Source organism: Sturnus vulgaris, chromosome 1 (assembly GCF_052056855.1).
Source record: "Sturnus vulgaris isolate bStuVul1 chromosome 1, bStuVul1.hap1, whole genome shotgun sequence".
In the NCBI taxonomy this organism is placed as follows: Eukaryota; Metazoa; Chordata; class Aves; order Passeriformes; family Sturnidae; genus Sturnus; species Sturnus vulgaris.
The window spans coordinates 45,709,593-45,731,991 of NC_142243.1; the positions used below are offsets into that span (position 1 = coordinate 45,709,593).

Genomic DNA, 22,399 nt, shown 5'->3' on the forward strand with positions numbered 1-22,399 from the left:
ACACAACATGGGCCAATATATGAGGGAGATGCTGGGTCACCACACTAACATAAGCAAGGCAACAATAAGTAATCACTTCTAAGAGATCAAGCAGAACAAGCGATAACATTGTCTACTATTGTTAAAAAGAAAGTTAGTGAGCTTGGTGATAATTGTATCAGTGGAGTGGAAAAACAGAATAGAGAAGGGAAGGTCTGAACAACAACTGCAAACATAACAGGTAGGAAAAGCATTTCAATGTGAGTGGGAAGAAAATACAGGAAGGGATGCTGGAACAAGATGGAGTGGCTCAGGCAAACACAAAAGTGGTTAGAAGGTTCAGCATGTGCAACAAACCAGGCATACTGTGGGTCTGGCAGGGGAAAAAAGGGAAACACACCATTTCCTCCACAAGAAATTGCAAAATCTCAGGGCCAATGCAAGGAGGAAAGATCCAATTGCACATTCACAAAGTCATCTGGAATTGTAGGCAACTGAACTCATGCACTGCTATAAACTGTTGAGGAAGAAATAAAGAAGTAATGGAATAAACCACAAGAAAAGTAATTTGCTCGAAAGTCAGCCTGGATTTCTCTAGAAAGCATTATTTATTAGAAAAATATCACACTAAGAGAGAGGCAGGGAACAAGCATATTCATATAAATTTCCATGGATATATACTTATCTTTTTGTTTATACTTGTTTGGTAGTTTGTGGGGATTTAGTATTATTTTTTTTCACCCAAGTTGCAGTCAAGATTTTTAAGAATGAATTTTTCTCTATAAAAATATTTAGATGAACCAAAACTTTTATACTGTTATCTTTCATAATAAGAGTAGAAAAGTCTCAGCTTTTCCTCTTTATCACTGGTTCTATCCAAGCCTCCTATGAAAATAGCTACTTTCCTACTCAAGTACAGGCCTAGCTCTTTCCCCATTCCACCTACACAATATACTTTGTTTACACCAAGTAAGGTGACAAGTGTCACTCATATTATAAAATATTATACTTGAAAATGTATGTAAAAAGCACAGTGTAATAGTTATTTATAGACGTTTCAATTTATTGTAATGCTAGCTAACACCAATGATGAAAATAGAGTGTGACATTTTATTGTCTATTTTCATCTACTCCTACCAAAAATAAACTCTGTAAAGGACCTTATGTAAAAGAATTAATTAATTATTCCAACCCTAGAAAGTCTTTGTCAAGACTTATAAACTGTAAATTTTCACCATTTTTTCTTTTGCAAGATATTAAAAAAATACTACCACCAAATGCAAGTAGAAGACATCATTACTGCCAGTCAGTACAGAAACTCATTACATCTGAGATAACAGTACCTTGCTTCTTTACATATTAAGTTAAATAATAGCATTAAAATCTTACATCCTGATATAATTTTAGATTTTTTTTTCTTTGAAGAACAAGAAAACTCATGCTGTTAAAATAATTATTAAATAAAGGAAACCAAATGAAGTCACGTGTTTTAAATGGAAATCTGAGTCCCAGAGGCTCTGACAAAGAATGTAAGAACAAGTTCATCAGAAAAATAATTCTGCAGGATATTATCTTGTGAAGATTCCTATTAATTTTAATGTACCACCCACTATTTTCCAATGTTACATTTATCACGAAGGGTGAACTGGGTGGGATTCATAACTGAATGCACACATACATCAGAGCTCTGGAGAGTCCATGTATGGCAGAGAAATTGGCTCTCTAACTGTGCTTCAATTTGTCTTAAAATAGATATTCAAAACAGGTCAGCTGAGCTGCAACTGCCTATCTAACTATACTGAATGTAAAAAGAATCTCAGGAAAATGACTCTGGCATCAACAAACAGATGGCAGAAAAATAAAAAATACAATCAGGACACAGGCATCTCTTTTAATATGTCATCTGCTTCAGGTTTTTGGAAAAGCTATATTTTCTTCTATAACAATGTCTTTTGTCTGCTACCACAATTATAATACCTTTCTCTGCCAAGGGTAAATGCCAACATTATTTTAAACCTAAATGAACATTCCGGTATCTAAGACCAAAGACTGTGTCTTCCACTGCATCTCTCAAATCTTCCTCTCTCACACACACCTGAACTCAAAGAAGCAAGAAAAAGCTAAACCTCATAAAATTCTGTGAATCCTATGAGACTGCCGTTCACCTGAGAAGCCAAGACAGGACTGACAGCTTTATCCTTTATCATGCAAAAACTAATACTTTAATTAAAAAAATAACAGTAATAAAAAATGTAAAAAAGCATTATGCCTTACCTGCTGGAGAGATATATCCCTATCAGACATTAAACCCTTCTTTCACTTAGGAAAGAATTTCCCAAATATTTCAAGCAGCCAGCCAGCACATACACAGCTGACTCTGCAGATCTTGGCTCATGGAAGAAGTATTCTGGGCAGGGGCTCAGCACTCAGGAAAACCTGTAAGCCCAGAATCCAACCAACCACTACTGTGCACCAGAGGCCCTCATCCCACAAGGTATTTAAATGCTTGCCCAGCACCTGTTGCTTATTCCATTACCATGGAACTCCCACAGTTTCTCCAGTGCAGCATATAGCTTAAGACAAAATAGGTGAGCAGATCAGCTCTCAGCTCAGACATTCAGACACACCACCCTTCTACATGACACTTTGCCCAGACAGACAAAGGACCATAAAAATGAACAACTGGGAAAAAAAAAAAAAAAGCTACCTGGGGGAGCTTTAACCTAGGAAAAGCTACAGCTTCTGTTGACTGCACAGCTAATCTGTTTCTTAAGCTTCTAAAAGGAGGCCAACTCAGGCTGTTACATCATGCAGATTAATCAGATGCTACAGTATTTACTAGGGTTAAACCTAGAGGATAAAGGTTACATAATGGATTCAATCCAACTTAAAGTGGTCAGATCTTTCAAATAAATATGCACCTCTCTCTTTGAATACCTGGATAGGAATAATCAATTAAACATAAGAGAAGTTCAAGTGTAACAGCTTCTGAAACTGCATTAAGTCTAGAACTGAGAAACAAATGGAGGCACATGATACTCAAAAGACCATAAAAAAATCATTCAAATTTCGTCACCCTTATCTTTACGCTTCACATCCCCGCTGGTATCATTATCAGAGCACTATCACAGAAATATCTTTATGTTTTACATATGTACTCTGTTCCTTGGGCCTACACTCCTTCCTGCTTTCTGTGCTTTCCTTCACTGTGATCTTGGACTTAACTGGGTCAAGCTAAGCTCTCCAACCAGAATAAAATCCATATAAAACCGCATTCCCAAAGGCTGCATTTTGTTTCAGAGTGCTATCAATAAGGGATCTTGATTTTTTTCTTGCTGCAGAGAATACAGTTTTAGCAATAACTTACCCTTTCTTGTGAGCCTCCTATCAGAAGCCTGATGAAAACATTCAGTGTCCTGATACAGAAATCATCACCCTAGCAAACATTACATAAAAATTTCAAATAGCACAAAACATAATGCTTGCCAGAGTTTGTAATTCTTCCAATTCAAAAAGCAAACCTGCTCACTTTGAAGAATCGACATTTTTAATGTCTTTCACAGACAAATAACCAGAGAGAAAACATGTACTGCCTACTAACACATCAAATATATACATATTACAGGATATTGGTAATGCAGAAAAAACACAAGACTTCTAACTCGAACCAATAATCAATCTTACCATCAGTATATTTAAATTCACCTCAATTATTATAGATAGCTTTTCAAATAATCTTTCCCTTGCCTAAAGACAGCTCATACAGAGCGTATGCTGCTCTGCCACTCCCTTCAGAGAGGAAAAAGCTATACAGCAGTCTCTTGCAGCACATTCACAAGAGATGCTGAGGTGCAAAACAGGTGCAGGCATCTCTGCTATGCCTGGGTGTTGCCTTATTCTAGGTATTTCCTTTTTAAAACCATTGTGCAATGATGCTCCGGTCTTACAAGCTCCAAATTCTGCAACAAGAGACTAGAAAGAAATATTTACCATCCGTGCATTCTTCATAATACCAGTCCAGTTCATAATAATCTGCTTCAATAAATTTCTGCATAGTCAGTATCCTTCAGTGACATACAGGAGATTTCACTTCGCTGCTAAGGTCAAGTGAAATGCAGCCATGCCTTCCTGCCTTTGCAAAATGCCAGAGCACAAGGCAGCTCATGAGAAGCTGAAAATGAGCTGCACATCTTCACTGAGGCCGCAACTAAAATAAAAGGGGGGGTGTGCAGAGTGTATTTGGAAGAAAAAAAAAATAGAAAAAGGATGCAAAAAGGAAGCAGATGTCCTGGCAGCTCCTCTAATAAAGAAGCTCTGCAAAGGAGCCTTGGATGGGTGTTAACAAAATCCTCCTATCAAAAGACTGATGTGCTGACGTTGGGGACACACACCACCACCCGGCTGGTTCTAACTCCGTCCTTTCCTCCCCAGCCTCCACATCTCTTTCAGGCTAATGTGTTGCCATGGAGATGAGCTGGCTCCAAAAGCGATGCAGAGATGAAGAAAATGCATTTTGCTGTTTCTGGCTTTACAGGCTGGGAGTTCTCCATACTGGAAACAAAAATTGTCGCTAAGAAAGATGATACAACTCATTGCTACCGCTCACAGAATAACAGCATCACACTGTTGCAATTCACCGGGGACACGCGGTACATTAATAATGAAAATCTAGTCCATTACTACTCTTATCCACACATTTTGATAAAAGCATGCCTTCCCCATGGAAAATTAAACCATGTTACTGCTTTGTTACACTACTCTGGTCTGATATAACAGAATGCTTTCTGTATCCTGCTGTTGAAAAATTCCAAATGAAAAAAAAAAAAGAATCAGCAAAATCAGGACAGCAATACACTTCTCCTTGAAAAAAAAAAAGCTAATCTATATCTACTTTTTGCCCTCTCCATAACCACTTCCCTCTTTTTTTTTTTTCCCAAGAATCTAAGTTTCATAGCTGAAGACAAGAGGTTAGGCCAAATTTTCACTACTCTATTGCTAAAAATGCTGAAGGTCATAATTCAGAATAACTTAATGTTTGTGTTCAGTGCTTTGGAAATGGAAGAAAATACTTCTGCAACTCCCAAAAAAATCGTGTTTAAGCTATTATGAGAGAACTTTCTGAGGAACAGATGGCATTAAATCATCAAACACAGCAATTCAAAAAGCATGTCTGAATATGTGCAGGTAAAAATAACAAGTGGACTGACATCCATTTTGTTAATATTGTCTTCACCCATTTTCCCCCCTCTTTTAGGAAATGCTATTTCTTTGCAAAAACCAGCAGAAGCACTGGAATAGATTAAGTTGTGACTTAATCTATCCTAGTAGATTAAGGTAGGAGGCCATATCGGGTCTGACCAGGGAAGTCTGGTGTCTGTCCAGCCAAACACTCTCCATCTACAAGAATAGCCATGAGCAGGCAATAGAGAAGTGTCCAACATTTTCCACAACTGCCCTACCAACCTCTAATTTCTTCATCTTCAGAGACAGCCTGAGACAGATACAGTTACTGCTTTTAGCAATTCTTGAATAACTTATCTTCTCTGTTCTTGAGCCCACATACATTTTTAGCATCTTCAACATTCTCTTGCAAGGAGTTCCACACATCTACTGCTCATGATATACAAACCCCTCACCTTTTGCTTTGCAACTCACATTTACTAACCTAATTTGATGCTTCCAGCTCTGGAACTCTGAACGCTCAGTCCACCTCTCCTTTTCAATCACTCATGATTTTGCAGACATCTATTAGATTCATCCTTGCTCATGTCTCTTCTAGGTTGTTATCACTTATTCTACTCCCCACCTGGTACCACTTTGCTTTACTGTAACAGAAATAGGTGAGGCATAGTCATGCTAGGCAGAGGAAAATGCTTTGGTTTCTTGACCACATCAGTATTTCAGCTTTACTGGTATAAGAAATTATCACTGCAGTAGCTTTGAGTCTTGCAGAGTTTCAGTTATGCATACCCACAACGAAAAAACTATACATGCCATTAAATGCAATTAAGGCTACACTGTTAAAATACTGCCAGAGAAAAATAAAGGTTCTTATGGCAACATCAACTCAACTGCTCTGCATATAAGCTATTTGTTCCACTTGTATTATTTTTGTCCAAAAGGTAATTTCAGTCTGATAATGTTATTAAATAAGCATTTAAAATAGAAAGAATTAACACTGGCTACCACCTTAAATTACCACAGGGAAAATCTCTTTTTTTTTTTTTTCTGACATCTTAAACAAAGGAAATCTTCAACATGCTAGAATTTTCTTCTTTCCCATGGCACACACACTCCCTTTCAATGAGACACAATAAAAATAGTTCAAGGTAGGGGTTTAGGGCTTTTTTGTTTATTTCTTTTATGGATTTTTTTTTTACACATCTGATTGGAAGCATACTGGTGTAATTCAGAAAGGCATTACTTTTCTGCGGAGAAAATCACTTGTATGGCCAAATGATTTGAGAACTCCTCAAGAGACCTGGAAATATGGAATAAGTGTATTATCTTCCCAGCATGAAGACAAAAACCTTGGGCAGACAGAATAGTATATATCCAGGTATCCACGCCACACAAACCCTTCCCTTTGTTTGAAGAGATTTTTTTTTACAAAGGTGCTTTCATCTTCCCCAGCAGCACACTCAAGACTGTAATGGACTGTGCTGCTGGGGTCCAAAGCAGCAGCAAGGCATCCCTGCTGACAAATACTGCCTTAATAGGATGTCATTACATAGCATGTCACTATAAATCCTGTGTTTTCATGCTTAGTCATTCTCAGCTTTTTTCTCCATTCTGTAAGGATGCTTTTTAAAACTGAACACTGGAGTTGGAGTATTTCCATGGTAGCTGCAATGGATTACCTCCCATTTGATTACCTCTGGGTCATATTTCTTCTCTTGGCTACAGCCTCAGGATGGTTCAGATAACTAAACACTGTATCGCATCATCGTTTTCTACAGTCGCCAGTACAGCCACTACCACTCAGGATAAAATTGCCCATCCCATTAACATTGTCTGGAGTCCTTTTTTATCAGACCAGTAGCTGTACAGGACACCACTAGGCAATGTATATTGATCACAGTCAAGAATTGTCACAACACATACTTCGCAAACTGACAAAGCAGGCACATTTAAAAGCCCAACTGATTTTCAAGGATGGCCTGTGTCCTGGGGTACAATGCAAAAACGTGTATTCTATCACCATCTGTTAAAATGTGGGAGGGGTGGTGATCCTTATCTCTGTGGGAGATATCCTCTGCTGATGTGCCATCTGATAAGATGGGGGGATGATCATCGTTATCTATTCACAACCCATCCTTCCTCCAGAAGATATATTCCGTTAATGGGCCATTAAGTCCTATTGTGTGACTGATAAGATTACATCACCCCATTGGGAGATGCCCCAACCAGGGGCAGGAGCCAAGCCTTTCCTACCTAGATAAAAAACTGGGGTTTGGGACCCGAGGGCAGACCTTTCTACTGGATCCCAGAGGAAAGTCGGACCTTTTTCCACATCATTGCTGGATCTTCGGAGGAAAACTGCACCTTCTACAGGAGCACTGCTTCAACAGAACCACATCTGTCATCCAGGAGGACTGCAGCCACCATTTATACGGACTGCTACCAACACTCTGACTGACAGGGTGTCAGGTTGTATTTCTGACTGTGTTGGTGGTTGTTTCTTTTATATTATTGCATGTATTTTATTTTTTTCTCTTTTCTCCTATTAAATTGTATTACTGACTTGGAGTCTCGCACTGGTTTTACTTTCAAACCAACACATTAATTGGCGCCCAATGTGGGGCACGAAGGGTACTGAGGAAAGTCAGTATTACAATTTTGTTTTCACCATGATTCTCAACATGCTTACATGGGTTTTATATCTTGCTCTCTATATTTTTCCACACATGGGGAACTATCTGCCAGCTGTAATGCTCCTGTGTAGACCAGGATATGGTATAAAAATTGCTTTACTGGCCTATTATGTCTACTGCATGATAACCTCTGAGGCAATGAACATAATCCGGAATATATACTCGACTTTGTTTGCTTGTCCTAGTCTAGGTTGCTACATCCGGGGTTTTAACAATCACACCCAGCCCTTGGGGGGAGGGGTAAAGGATGATTTTTTCCAATCTTTCCGGCCTGATACAGTAGTTTTTGGAAATGTTGAGTTCCCGCTGGATGCTAAGGACAGCATAATATTGTTGTTAGTTCTGCTTTGTCTCCTCTGCACAGCCTTTACAGCCTACAACATGCTTAGAAACAGAACACTACATGGCGTATTGATGCGTATTCTTGAGGAAGAGGAAAAAAGAAACAAATCAACTTCGTCCACGACTGCACAGAATGTCACAAAGAGGAGAAGAACCAAACAAAAAGCAACAGTGCCCGTGTCTATGCAGACTGCCACAAAGGAGGAAAAAGCCAAAAGCAAAGCAACAGTGTCCGTGTCTATGCAGTCTGCCACAGAGGAGAAAAAAGACAGAAGCACCATCAGCATCTCCACACAAACCATCACTGAGCCAGAACAGCCTAGACCAGTAGCAGTTGCGCCCGTTCAGAAGAAGAAATCAAAGAGCAAATCAGTTCGCATAGTGACTGACGAGGACGTGGCAGGACCTTCGCACCCAGCAGAAGCGACAGAGCCAGAAATCATCACTCGCTCTCTATCCCTGGGTGAGCTGCGTGACCTGCGGAGGGAATTCACCCGCCAGACAAATGAGTCCATCTTGACCTGGCTGCTCCGCATCTGGGACGCTGCAGCCAATGACACCATTCTGGATGGATGTGAGGCCAGGCAACTGGGATCTCTGTCCCTGGATGTGGTCATTGACCAGGGGATTGGGAGAATCCAAGAAACTCTCAGCCTCTGGCGGCGACTGCTGACAAGTGTGAAGGACAGATACCTTTGTAAAGAAGATCTTCAGGTGCACCAAGGAAAATGGAGCACAATAGAACAAGGTATCCGATGCCTGAGGGAATTGGCCGTGCTGGAGATCATTTTCTCAGAAGATGAGAGATTTCCTAAGAGCCCAGACTGTGTCCGGTGCACGTCACAGATGTGGTTGAGATTTGCACGACTTGGACCAGAGATGTATTCCCGTTACCTGGCAACGCTGCAGTGGAGGGAAGGTGAGGACATGGTAGGCGTCTTGGCCAATAAACTAAGAATTTATGAGGACACTGTCACAGCCCCATTTCATACCCATGTCTCATCCGTGGAAACACGGCTGGTGGAGCAAGTCCGAAGCCTGATTGAAGAGGGCCATCAGAAACTAAAAAAAGAACTTAAGGAAAACAACTACCAGATCTCTCCTGAACCAACAAGAGTTTCTGCCATTAGGAGCTGGCGTTCCTCAGGCAGGGAGAGAGGACACACTCCACGAGGTAACCTCTGGTTTTTCCTTCAGGAGCATGGAGAAGACATGAGGAAGTGGGATGGAAAACCCACCTCCTCCTTAGCAGCCCGGGTACGTGAGCTGAAAAGAGGGACACCTACCCCAAGAAGTTCATCTAGAGTCAATGCTGCTCCAGTCTCTCGTGTACAGAACTCCAGACAGTATCAGAATGATGATATGACTGATCCTCTTGAAGGAACCTCAAGAACCTATTTACAGGGAGAGAGCAACGTGTACCAGGATCAGGAATAGAGGAGCCCTGCCTCTAGCCAGCTAGAGGAGAGGGATAATCGGATCTATTGGACTGTGTGGATCCGATGGCCTGGCACATCCGACCCACAAAAACATAAGGCTTTGGTTGACACCGGCGCCCAGTGTACTCTGATGCCATCAAAGTATGTAGGAGAAGAATCCATCTCTATTTCTGGGGTAACAGGAGGATCCCAGCAGCTGACTGTAGTGGAGGCCGAAGTGAGTTTAACTGGGAACAGGTGGCAGAAACACCCCATCGTGACTGGCCCAGAGGCCCCATGCATCCTTGGCATAGACTATCTTAGAAATGGATACTTCAAAGACCCAAAAGGATATCGCTGGGCTTTCGGGATAGCTGCTGTAGAGACAGACGGCATTAGAAAACTGAGCACCTTGCCTGGTCTTGCAGATGACCCCTCTGCTGTGGGACTACTGAGAGTTGAAGGGCAACAGGTACCAATCGCCAGAACAACAGTACACCGCTGACAATACCGTACTGACAGAGACTCAGTGATTCCCATCCATGAAATGATCTGTAAACTGGAGAGCCAAGGGGTGGTCAGCAAAACCCACTCACCCTTCAACAGCCCCATCTGGCCTGTGCGTAAATCTGAAGGAGAATGGAGATTGACCGTAGACTATCGTGCATTGAATGAGGTGACTCCACCGCTGAGCGCTGCTGTGCCAGACATGCTGGAACTCCAGTACGAGCTGGAGTCCAAGGCAGCAAAGTGGTACGCCACTATCGATATCGCCAATGCATTTTTCTCCATTCCTCTGGCAGCAGAATGCAGGCCTCAGTTTGCTTTCACCTGGAGGGGCGTGCAGTACCCCTGGAATCGTCTGCCCCAGGGGTGGAAGCACAGTCCCACCATCTGTCATGGGCTGATCCAGGCTGCACTGGAGAAGGGTGAGGCCCCCGAACATCTACAGTATATCGATGACATCATTGTATGGGGCAGCACAGCAGGGGAAGTCTTCGAGAAAGGAGAGAAGATTATCCAGATTCTGCTGAAAGCTGGTTTTGCCATTAAGCGAAGTAAAGTTAAGGGACCAGCTCAGGAAATTCAGTTTCTAGGAGTCAAGTGGCAAGATGGACGTCGTCAGATCCCAACAGAGGTAATTAATAAGATCACTGCTATGTCTCCACCTACCAACAAGAAGGAAACACAAGCCTTCCTAGGTGCCATAGGCTTTTGGAGAATGCACATTCCTGAGTACAGTCAGATTGTGAGCCCTCTCTACCTGGTTACCCGCAAGAAGAACGATTTCCACTGGGGCCCTGAGCAGCAGCAAGCCTTCGCCCAGATCAAGCAAGAGATTGCTCATGCAGTAGCCCTTGGCCCAGTCAGGACGGGACCAGATGTGAAGAACGTGCTCTACTCTGCAGCCGGGAACCATGGTTTGTCTTGGAGCCTGTGGCAGAAGGTGCCCGGTGAGACTCGGGGTCGACCACTGGGATTCTGGAGCAGAAGCTACAAAGGATCTGAAGCCAACTACACTCCCACAGAGAAGGAGATCTTGGCCGCCTATGAAGGAGTTCAAGCTGCCTCAGAGGTGATTGGCACAGAAACACAACTCCTCCTGGCACCCCGACTACCAGTGCTGGGCTGGATGTTCAAGGGAAAGGTGCCTTCCACACATCACGCCACTGACACCACATGGAGCAAGTGGATTGCCCTCATCACTCAGCGTGCCCGTATTGGGAATCCAAATCGCCCTGGGATTCTGGAAATAATTACAAACTGGCCTGAAGGTGAGACTTTTGGATTGTCTTCTGAAGAAGAAGAGGAGCAAGTGGCACGTGCTGAGGAAGCCCCACCATATAATGAGCTACCAGAGACTGAAAGACGATATGCCCTCTTCACTGATGGTTCCTGCCGAATTGTAGGCACTAACCGGAAATGGAAAGCTGCAGTATGGAGCCCCACACGACAAGTTGCACAAGCTACCGAGGGACAAGGTGGATCGAGTCAGGTCGCAGAGCTAAAAGCCATCCAGTTGGCTTTGGATATTGCTGAACGAGAGAAGTGGCCAAGGCTCTATCTCTACACTGACTCATGGATGGTAGCTAATGCTCTGTGGGGTTGGCTGGATCGCTGGAAAAAGGCCAACTGGCAACGCAGAGGGAAACCCATATGGGCAGCTGAGATTTGGCAGGACATTGCTGCCCGAATAGAGAAACTGACCATAAAGGTTCGACACGTGGATGCACATGTACCCAAAAGCCGGGCTAATGAAGAACATCACAACAACGAGCAGGTGGACCGAGCTGCCAAAGTGAAAGTATCACAGGTGGATCTAGACTGGCAGCACAAGGGAGAATCATTCCTAGTCGTTGGGCCCATGATGCCTCTGGTCATCAGGGGAGAGATGCGACGTACCGATGGGCCCGTGACTGAGGGGTGGACCTTACCATGGACAGCATCTCACAGGTCATCCACGACTGCGAGACCTGTGCCGCAATCAAACAGGCCAAGCGGGTGAAGCCTCTGTGGTATGGTGGACGATGGTCAAAGTACAGGTATGGGGAAGCCTGGCAGATTGACTACATCACCCTTCCCCAAACCCGCCAGGGCAAGCGCTACGTACTGACCATGGTGGAAGCAACTACAGGATGGTTAGAGACCAACCCTGTGCCTCATGCCACTGCCCGGAACACCATCTTGGGCCTAGAAAAACAAGTCCTTTGGAGGCATGGTACCCCTGAGAGAATTGAATCAGACAATGGAACCCATTTCAAGAACGGCCTTATCAACACGTGGGCCAGAGAACATGGCATTGAATGGATATATCATATTCCTTACCATGCGCCAGCTGCCGGGAAAGTTGAACGGTGTAATGGACTCCTTAAGACTACTTTGAAAGCACTTGGTGGTGGAACCTTCAGAAATTGGGAAATTAACTTGGCCAAAGCCACCTGGATGGTTAACACCCGAGGGTCCATCAATCGAGCCGGTCCTGCCCACTCTGAACCCCTGCACACAGTGGATGGGGACAAGGTCCCAGTGGTACACATGAAAGGTATTTTAGGAAAGACTGTTTGGATTAATCCCACCACAGGCAAAGGCAAACCAATCCGTGGGATTGTTTTTGCTCAAGGACCTGGTTGCACCTGGTGGGTAATGCAGAAAGATGGGGAAACCCGTTGTGTACCGCAAAGAGACCTAATTTTTAGTGAGAACTGTATGTAAGGTTTCATTTTGTATTATATATCTGTAAGAGGGTATTGGTTTGGGTGTGATGTAGATGGTAATAGAATAAGGGGTGGATTATGTCCTGGGGTACAATGCAAAAATGTGTATTCTATCACCATCTGTTAAAATGTGGGAGGGGTGGTGATCCTTATCTCTGTGGGAGATATCCTCTGCTGATGTGCCATCTGATAAGATGGGGGGATGATCATCGTTATCTATTCACAACCCATCCTTCCTCCAGAAGATATATTCCGTTAATGGGCCATTAAGTCCTATTGTGTGACTGATAAGATTACATCACCCCATTGGGAGATGCCCCAACCAGGGGCAGGAGCCAAGCCTTTCCTACCTAGATAAAAAACTGGGGTTTGGGACCCGAGGGCAGACCTTTCTACTGGATCCCAGAGGAAAGTCGGACCTTTTTCCACATCATTGCTGGATCTTCGGAGGAAAACTGCACCTTCTACAGGAGCACTGCTTCAACAGAACCACATCTGTCATCCAGGAGGACTGCAGCCACCATTTATACGGACTGCTACCAACACCCTGACTGACAGGGTGTCAGGTTGTATTTCTGACTGTGTTGGTGGTTGTTTCTTTTATATTATTGCATGTATTTTATTTTTTTCTCTTTTCTCCTATTAAATTGTATTACTGACTTGGAGTCTCGCACTGGTTTTACTTTCAAACCAACACAGCCTGTCACACTTATTTCTACACTGGAATCATGTACTGAAGTGAAGAGTTACTGATTTTTTCACCTTCTAAAAGAACACTGAATAGGAACCATCCTGTGACTACACAGTTAGTAAGGACAAATAACTGCAACTTAGGACAGTGAGCTCTTCCAGTGTAGTATTTTAGTTAATAAGAAGTCTTGCTTTACCTAGAAAGAGTAGAACCCAGAGTAAAATCTAGAGCACTGAGGGCATTATCACCAGCAGCTTTCAGAATTGGTATTTAGAAAAATAGGCGCTTCAGATTTGATTGACTCTTCTTTATCAAACTGGGTTGACTATCCAGGGCTTCAAAGCAGCACAAGTGTTTCCTACAGAGCCATACTGACCTCACCTGATACAAGAAAAACACTCTCCTAATGCAGAGGAAGATCAAACTGTTCTTCCACTGGAACAAAATTATTTACCATGAGACATGGGGCAGTCGGATGAAATTAAAGTACTTAATGACAAAAAGCTATTTTCCACGTCAACAGATTATTTCTCCCTTCCCCCAGATAATTACTGGAGAGCACTATTTTTGCATTTGTACAAAATCAAAATTGATGTCTTCGGTAACCTTCCTGCAAAACCAGCAGTATAGTTTAATTAAGGTATCACTAAGTACACTTAAGCACTGTAAATAAGACCATAATAGCAATAGCTAGACATTTAAGAGAATATACCCCTATCTAGAATTCAGAAAATCGAGAATAAAGCTTTAAAGAAACAAATTTTGCACTGTTCACTAGCTGGAAATAATGTACATTACAATCGTCTCCTCTTTTGTTATATTTTTTGTGGAGACAGCAAACACATTTGTAAAATGAAGTTGAGCTTAATATGTGCTCAATTGGCTAGGCAAAAATATTACAGCTGCATGGTTATGACCTATTTTTCTAACAAGGCAAAAAACCCACTGAGAGACATGATTGCAGCTTCCTGGGAGAGGAAAGGAATGCCTTACACTGAAGGAATATATGAGAGAGCCCAGAACAGGACCAAGCACTCCAGGCATGGCCTCACCAATGTTGAGTACAACTCCCTCAAACTGCTGGCACCACTCTTCCTAATACAGCTCAGGATACCACTAGTCTGTTTTTCAGCAGAGTCCTATTTCTGGCTTATGTCCACCTTTGTGTGCACCAGGATGCCCCAGGTCCTTTTCTGCAAGGCTGCATTCCAACAACTGCACCCCATCATCTCTTGGTGCATGACGTTGTTCCTCCCAGCTGCAGGACTTTGCATTTCCCTCTGCTGAACAGCACAAGGCTGCTCTTGACTCATGGCTCCAGCCTGTCAAGGTCCCTCTGAATGGGAGCACAATCCTTTGGTGTCTCAGCCACTCACAGATCCTACTTATGTCTCACCCTCTCTGAAGCTGCACAGCCTGCTGACTTCCTCTTAGCTTCTCCACCTGGTGACTGCATTTCCACAGAAGCGAACCCTATGTAAAAGGAGGCCATCTCTCTCTACCTCAGGATAGGGAGCAGCTCTGGGCACTTCCAGCAAACTGACCCTTGCAGGGCTGTCTTCCCAATCTGAAGCTCTGTCAGGGCAAGTCTCTGCTCTGAGGGACAGGTACTCCAAAACCTGGAGAATTCACCCAGTAGCACACTGCCACCACATCTGAAGACTCAGGTTATTCTGAACTCATACGAGGATCCCTTCTTTGCACCATTCCAGAGAAACTACTGCATCTGTTGGCTGTGTCTGACCATCTCTAATGAGCAGCAGCTCCAAAGAAGGCTAAGGACCCTTGGGTCAAGAGCAGCTGAAGCTTCTCAGAGCCACTAGGACTTCCTGAGGCCCATATTCCTGTGGCTCACCTTACATGCAGCAGCGGGCACCCTCAGTTTCTCAGAGAGTTCCCAGATGGGCCCCGTCTCCCTAAGTTGCCAGGGAAAAGCCCAGACTGCTGTGCCTGCTGATTGCCTCTGGTAGCCGTGTTCACAGAGAGCTGTGCTCCAGGCCTGGATCTCACACAGACCTCCACACAGCCCCCAGCTAAAAGTGAGCTTGACTGCCCCTAATCTGGGGGCAGGGAGATGTATGTAATTTTGCTGTATCACACTTTCATTTAAGTTTACTTAAAAGACAGTCTGCCTCAACAGTTCAATGAGGCTGGTCAGATGACACTGAATTTATTTGATTATGCTTTAGGATAACATCAGTTTTATTTTATTCATTTGGCAAAAACTGTCTCAGCCTTCCATCTGAAGGAAATAATAACAAAGATGTGCTTTGGAGTTCCAAAACACAAAAGAACAGTTGTAGGCCTAATACTATTCATTTCCTCCCTACTGCCTTCTTACCTAATGGCAAACTAAATTTTAAGAACGAATTCTCCACATAACCTATCCTGTGTTACAGCTTAAATCCCCACTAAAAGCAGTGAATAAATTAAAATTCTTGGATATTTGACTGTTCATTTTTCTAGCAGTATCTTCAAAAATTGCTTAAAAAAGAAGAGCTAAGAAGCCTTATGCCCATTCTCTTGCATTACATGGCCCAGAAGTTTCTGACTGATTCTGAGCCTTTGTTGTGAATTGGATTGAGGATCTTAAAAAAGCCACAGGAAGGCAGAAAAATCTGCTCTAACAAGCCACAGCAGTATGCCTAAGGGTCGTGCTGATCCTTCTGCTATAGGTATCAACACAGTGGGAAACTCCTCACATTTCCACCAACAGGTTACAAACCACCATCAATCTCAACATGCAAACAACTGCAAGGAAATTTTCTTAAGTCATTGAAAAATCAAACTTTCAAAGAGACAAGCTACAGCATTTGCTCACACCCTCATCAAAGTTTTTGAAACAAACTAAAAAAGTAAAAGGAGGAGTAGTTTAATTGCAGCACTGAAAATTGTGCAAGCAGTCACACCCTGAACACTCTCCAAAGTGGTGGTGGTATAATTCACAGTGGTGGCAGCAAAATTCACAGAAGGTTCCTGCCAACTTACTTAAAATAGTATCTTTACTTTCATAGTTCATTATGTTATAAACTGATGTTTGCAATCAATGCAATAATTTTGAAACATAAAAATTTATTATGTTCTTGCACTCTCATGTACAGATGGAGTCTGTGACTTGTTCACTGTAACTGAACAAAGGTAAAAGTCAGAGATCTCAGTTTCTAGGGTCAGTCTAAGGCTAGACCCAAATTTGCTTAAACTTCTTGAAGTACTATCTATCAAGTGACTGCCTGTAGGCAGTAAGAAATAAATGTCTCTTTATCGAAGATCTCTTTGCTTGCTTCTCCTTTTTTTAAGCAGTTATTTCCTAACAAAAGCAGAAAATACACACTGCAGCGGGAATTACACTCAAGGTTTTTTTCATGCAAGCCAGCTGATTAGAAGAAATTTACAACCACAGCAACATGGTAAAGTTGCAGTCATTATCCTTGTAAGCTAAAGACTAGATAAAATTGTTAAGTACTCAGTTTCAGGCAGCTACCCTATCCAATTTCTCTGTTGTTCACAGCTTCACTTTCAGAGAATAATAGAAGGGTTTGTGTTGGAAGGGACCTTTAGAAGTCACCTAGTCCCAAACACTTTGCCATAGGCAAGGAACCTTCACCTAGACTAGGTTGCTCAGAGTCTCATTCAACCCCACCTTGATAATTTCTAGGGATGGGACATCCACAACCTGTTTGGGCAAGCTGCTCCAGTGCCTCACCACCCTTACAGTAAATAATTTTTTCTATATAACTAACCTGAACTGACCCTCTATAATTTAAAGTCATTATCCCTTGTCCTGTCACTACAGGACTTGCTTAAAAGTCCCTCTCTTGCTTTCCTGTATCCCCCTTTAGGTACTGAAAGGTGCTCTGAAGTCTCCCCAAAGCCTCCTCTTCTCCAAGCTGAAGAACTCCAACTCTGTTGGCCTGTCCACAGCAGAGTTGCTCCAGCCCTCTGATCATCTTTGCATCCCTCTGAACTTGCTCCAACAGGCTCACATCCTTTTTAAAGTTGGAGGTCCCAGAGATGGACACATACTCCAGATGGGAGTCTCACAAGGATAGAGCAGGTGGGGAGAATCACCTCCCTTGACCTTGACCTCCCTGGACCTGCTGACTATATTTCTTTAGATGCAGCACACTTGGCATTCTTGGCTACAAGTGCACACTTCTGGATCAGGCTGAGCTATCAGCCAACACCCCAAGTCCTTTACTTGATTCCACAGATCAGCTTCAGCTTCACCCTTACCACTGTGTGACTGGGGGTAGGTGGAGAGTGTATGCAAGTTATTTACTAAAATACTTCATGCCCTTCATTGAAGCATGAACATCAGAAACTCATTTCTTCATATTACTCATGCTCTTCTTTCTATGCTCCTTACAAAGTGATTGTTCAGGTGCTTCAAAATTCAATGAAGCCATCTTTGCACAGATTTGTGCTGAGCCCTGTAACTCATCTCTTCTGAAGCTCTACAGTGCCTCAGTAAGTCTACCTAAATCTACCTGCTACTATAACCCATGTAAACCCACTGCTATTGAGATGAATCATAGTCTTCTCTAATTTCACACCTAAGTCAATACCCACAATGGAAGAAACCAGAGAGACATGAATCCATTCACTATGACGAAGTATCTACAGACTCTAACAAAGGAGAGAATAACCACAAAGGTCACAACTCTACTCATGTTCCCTCTAGGTGCAAATATTTTTTTTGTCTGATAGTATGAATATGAACAGAAGAAAGAATGAAGAGACAAACCATCTCAACCAAATAGTAAGTTTGGTTCTTCACAAGGCTTTTCTAGAAGCTTAAGATGTAACAAAATTATTTAATGTAATTCTGTGATGCTGGCACATAGTACCACCAAACAATAGTGCAATGTGTCAGAGAACACATTCAAAAAAGTGGATATGGAAAGAGGTCTAAGCTTTCTAAGCTGCATATATACAGAAACTTCAGTCTGAGAGATCACAAGCAAAAGGAAGTATTTCAGTTTCTCCAGTATTTGATAATGTGGAAAGGTGCATGCACATATCACAAATGCAACAGCTGTTCTTGATTAAATGTTCCCTTTGTTTTCTATCTACAACCATCTTGGAGACAGAGCAGTAAATCACAGTTATCTTGCTCTCCACAGCTTTCAAAGAATTGCAGAGGTACTTCAAAGAAGGTAACAAAAATAGCACTATTTTATTTGTTTCTCAGTACAATTTATGAATTTTTGACTTACGGAAGTATTTCAAGGTCTCTTCTATTTGCTCAGTTGTTAAGTCAATATTCGCATCAGGGGAAATGAGAGGTGTGTGAAGCCAGTCGTCGTGGTCATAACCGTAGATTGTATCTGCTCTTAGCTTATAATGAGGCAGCTGCTCTTCCAGGAGACTGATGATTTCAACTTCAGGAAGATTGGTACTATTGCACACATCTGTTAAGGGAAAGGGAACAATCTCTATTAGTTACCTTGAGTACTATACATACAAGCTTTCAAAGACTTCGGTTTGCTTTGATATCAACAAGATTTTGCTGCATGTAAAGAACAGCTCAATACAAATAAGTTTAGAAGATATGCCTGACATAAATTATCCCAAAATCTTGTATTTACTAGTAATACAAGGGCATGCTCTCCTAGTGATGAAAAGCCTGACCTCTAGAAGCAGAGATATTTATTGAAAAATAAGTGGGCTAGGGTGGGGAATAGAAAGCCAATTACAACCAGAGTACAAAGAAAGGATTAGTGCACAGATGAATGTGCATTTTTTATGTTCTACTTCACAGATAATTTTTAGCTTGCAAGCCTTACATATCTCCTTAAATTGGTCTTGGACTACAATTTAGTACCACTGCATTTTTTTTGCCTTTGCTGCTGGCAGATTTTTCTCAAGAAATCCAGGATTGCAATAGCAAACAGTGTCACAGTTCACACCTAAGACATACTGGTAAAGATGATTACAGGAACTTCCAGGGCACCTTTTGACACTATCTTGACTTGCATTCTGTGCTGTGGCCCCTCAAGCTCACAAATATATCAAGTTTGCACACAGTTCTGAAAATGGATGCCGACAGCCAACAAAAACTGCAAAAATGTTACAAATAAAATTAGAGCTTTAAATTTAGGACAAGAGGTAGCTGAGAAGGTTTAACACAAAAAAAACCCAATTCAAGGTAGAAACTTTTTTACCATGAGGACAGTGGAACAGGGGCACAGGAAGTCTAGAAGTCAAGTAAACAACGCCATGAGCACTTATTCTAAGAGACCTGCTTTTAGTAGAAGTCAGAACAGATTACCTCCTGAGGTACCGTCTAATCTATACTATATTATAATCAAGAATTTTAAGAGTGTGTCAATACCCAAAACAGTCACAATAGTTCTAAATATATGTTTAACTATCACAATTAAATACAATGTCATGCTAAACATTTATTAAGAAACTGAGCAACCCATGGTATGTTTTCAGTAAATACTTAGCGCACCAATCTGCACACTTTCTATTCCCACACCAGTACAAAGAGAAAACACCATCGTCCAGCACAACTCCTACTCCCACACACAAAGTAAGGAAGAGCTATCTAAGCCTTTTTTGGAAAAGCAACGAACCAGAGCTCCCCCTTTAACCAGTGTCATAGCTCTTGCAATTCTTGCTGAGACTCACTCCAGAGCAAACAGGAAAAACTGCCAAGTCCCTGAGTGCTCCCATGTGCCTTTACACTGCCATGACCAGACACATCACAGTCCCCAGCCAGCACACTCTGCCAGAAACCCCATGTACACCCCTGGTCCAGCCTCATGCAGGGCTGTAAGCAGGCCTGTGCCCAGCTCTGCTCCCTGCTGACACTGACTCATTGTCCAGGTTTCCTGGATTGCTGGCACTTGTCTGATGATCGACCCCTGGAGAGTCAATTTGAACTTGCTGCCAGCACCTTTGCTCTGTTTCTGAACAAAGAAACTGGGCTGTGCCAACAAGGATTGTGCCCTTCCCATCCTGTCAGCCGCCTATAAGGCAGTCCTGCTCTTGCTGCTTCCTGACAAAGGGAGTAATTTTTGTAAGAGAAGCTTATTGCTGTTGCACTGAGGTAGACCAGCAATTCCACTGTAACTTAGTGGAACTCACCTCTGTCAAAGGAGAGAGTAGGAAGGAGAGAATGGGGAAGTAACACATGCTTCTCTATACATCATAAATTACATTTTTTTTACCTTTCTAAGCCAGGAAATTACATTGTCAAAAGCATCCCAAGCACTAAAAAATGCAAGAACATTACTATTCTATCAGACAACAGGACAGAGAATACCAAGATGAACTCATACTGTCAATCTCCTGCCTGCATACTTTACAAAACACTGATGACTAGAACTCTAATCCACTTGGGAAAGTTGTGCTGTACTTTATGGTTCAAGGAGTCTGCTTACCTATTAAAAATGATTCTACTCTGCCATCATCCACACTCTTCTGTTAACTGTTGTACATATGTGTGTCTTCCAAGCCTCCCTGCAGTTAGATGCCCACGTGTGCATCTGTTTTTATAGAGCTCTGTGCAATGCAAGAATCAGCCTGCACACATCATTTTAAGAGGTCCTTGCAACCTTCTCAGAGGGACTACTGACTTACACAGAGACTTACACATGCTCCCCATGCTTTGAAAAACGAGAACCAGCCTGTAACTACAAACTTCTTTTTCCCTGGCTATCTTTTTAATGGCTGACAGCATCATCTCAGTGCCTGAAACCATCTGAGTGCAGAAAAGACAGCTGATCTTCTAAAAAAGACCTGCTGACATCCACTATACATTCAAAAATCTTTCTGTCTACATGGACATATAAAATAGGGTTTTTTTTATACATCTATCTTTAGATTACCTAACTGCTGTCAATCTCAAGAATATGGAGTTGATTTTATTTTCACTGGGGTTGTTTTGGGTGAATTTTTCTGGCCGCAATGTTAGATTTTCTCTTCAGAAAAATGCAAGGATCTACACAGCCCAAGTTGATGGTCTTGGGAATAAAGAAATAAAAACTTTGAGAAATTCAAACCTTTAGTGTCCTCCTCTTTTTAATTAGGATTCCAAAAGAAACAGACTTTATAGATGAGATGAGAACGTTTCAGCTGTACAGATAAGTAAACTGGCTTGTTTTATCCCAAAAACTAGTGAAAAATGAATGCAAAGGAAGCGACCAATAAAATGTGAGGAGAGAAAAAAAACCCCATCCATGCATACACAGAAAAAAAAATCCATACAGTTTTATTGTAGAAAAGAAATCCACTAAAATGTGAAAGCGAGGCAGAAAAGCAATAAGAATTATCGTGGAAGTCAAGACAACCAAGAAAATGTTTCTACTCTACCATATCATAATACCTGAGTGTTTCTAAGCAATTCAAAAGGCCTAAAAACTGGAAAAGATATTAATAAGTAATTGGAAAGGCAACTTCTTATGATGCTATTATGATGCTATTGTCATTAACTTCTACTGCAATTTTAAAATCTGCATACCAGGAGGAAATACGAACAGGCTCGGATGTAACTACCTGTTCAGAAAAACAGTACGTCATAATTACACTTGTTCATGACTAAACATTAGTTCACCCCTTAAATCATGGTGATATTCTCAGTGCTACAGTACACAATCTCTCCCCCTTCACTTTTCCTGCCCTTCCTTTTCTGAGATGCACACATTTGTTATGAGAAGATATGCAGACTAACACTATCCCTCATCCTCAAACACCAGGTATATTTTTATAAGACTCTGATTGTTTCCAGAGTTGGGGTTTTTTAATATTTCTGATTAGAATTGCAAAGATAAACAATTAAGTAACTTCTCTACTATGAACACCCAAGACATCATCTGTGATAGCAATTTATGATTAGGTTAACTGATTTCCAACACATATAAAAGTGCTTCC

General features: G+C 42.1%; 1 protein-coding gene across 5 annotated transcripts in view; it reads right to left on the reverse strand.

The window, feature by feature from the left end:
- TRAK1 (trafficking kinesin protein 1) overlaps nucleotides 1-22,399 on the reverse strand; it is an 86,264-nt gene that overhangs the window by 52,157 nt on the left and 11,708 nt on the right. For 2 of the 5 annotated variants that reach the window (XM_088165667.1, XM_088165677.1), the window contains exon 2: nucleotides 18,736-18,930. Coding sequence is in view for 2 of the 5 variants with exons in the window: in XM_088165689.1 (XP_088021815.1) it covers nucleotides 3,970-4,033 (64 nt within the window). In the remaining 3 variants the exon portion in view is untranslated. Of the gene's footprint in view, nucleotides 1-2,253; nucleotides 2,447-3,969; nucleotides 4,332-18,735; nucleotides 18,931-22,399 lie in introns of those variants that run through there. The other 3 variants (XM_088165689.1, XM_014878373.2, XM_088165683.1) reach the window with 3 other exon arrangements.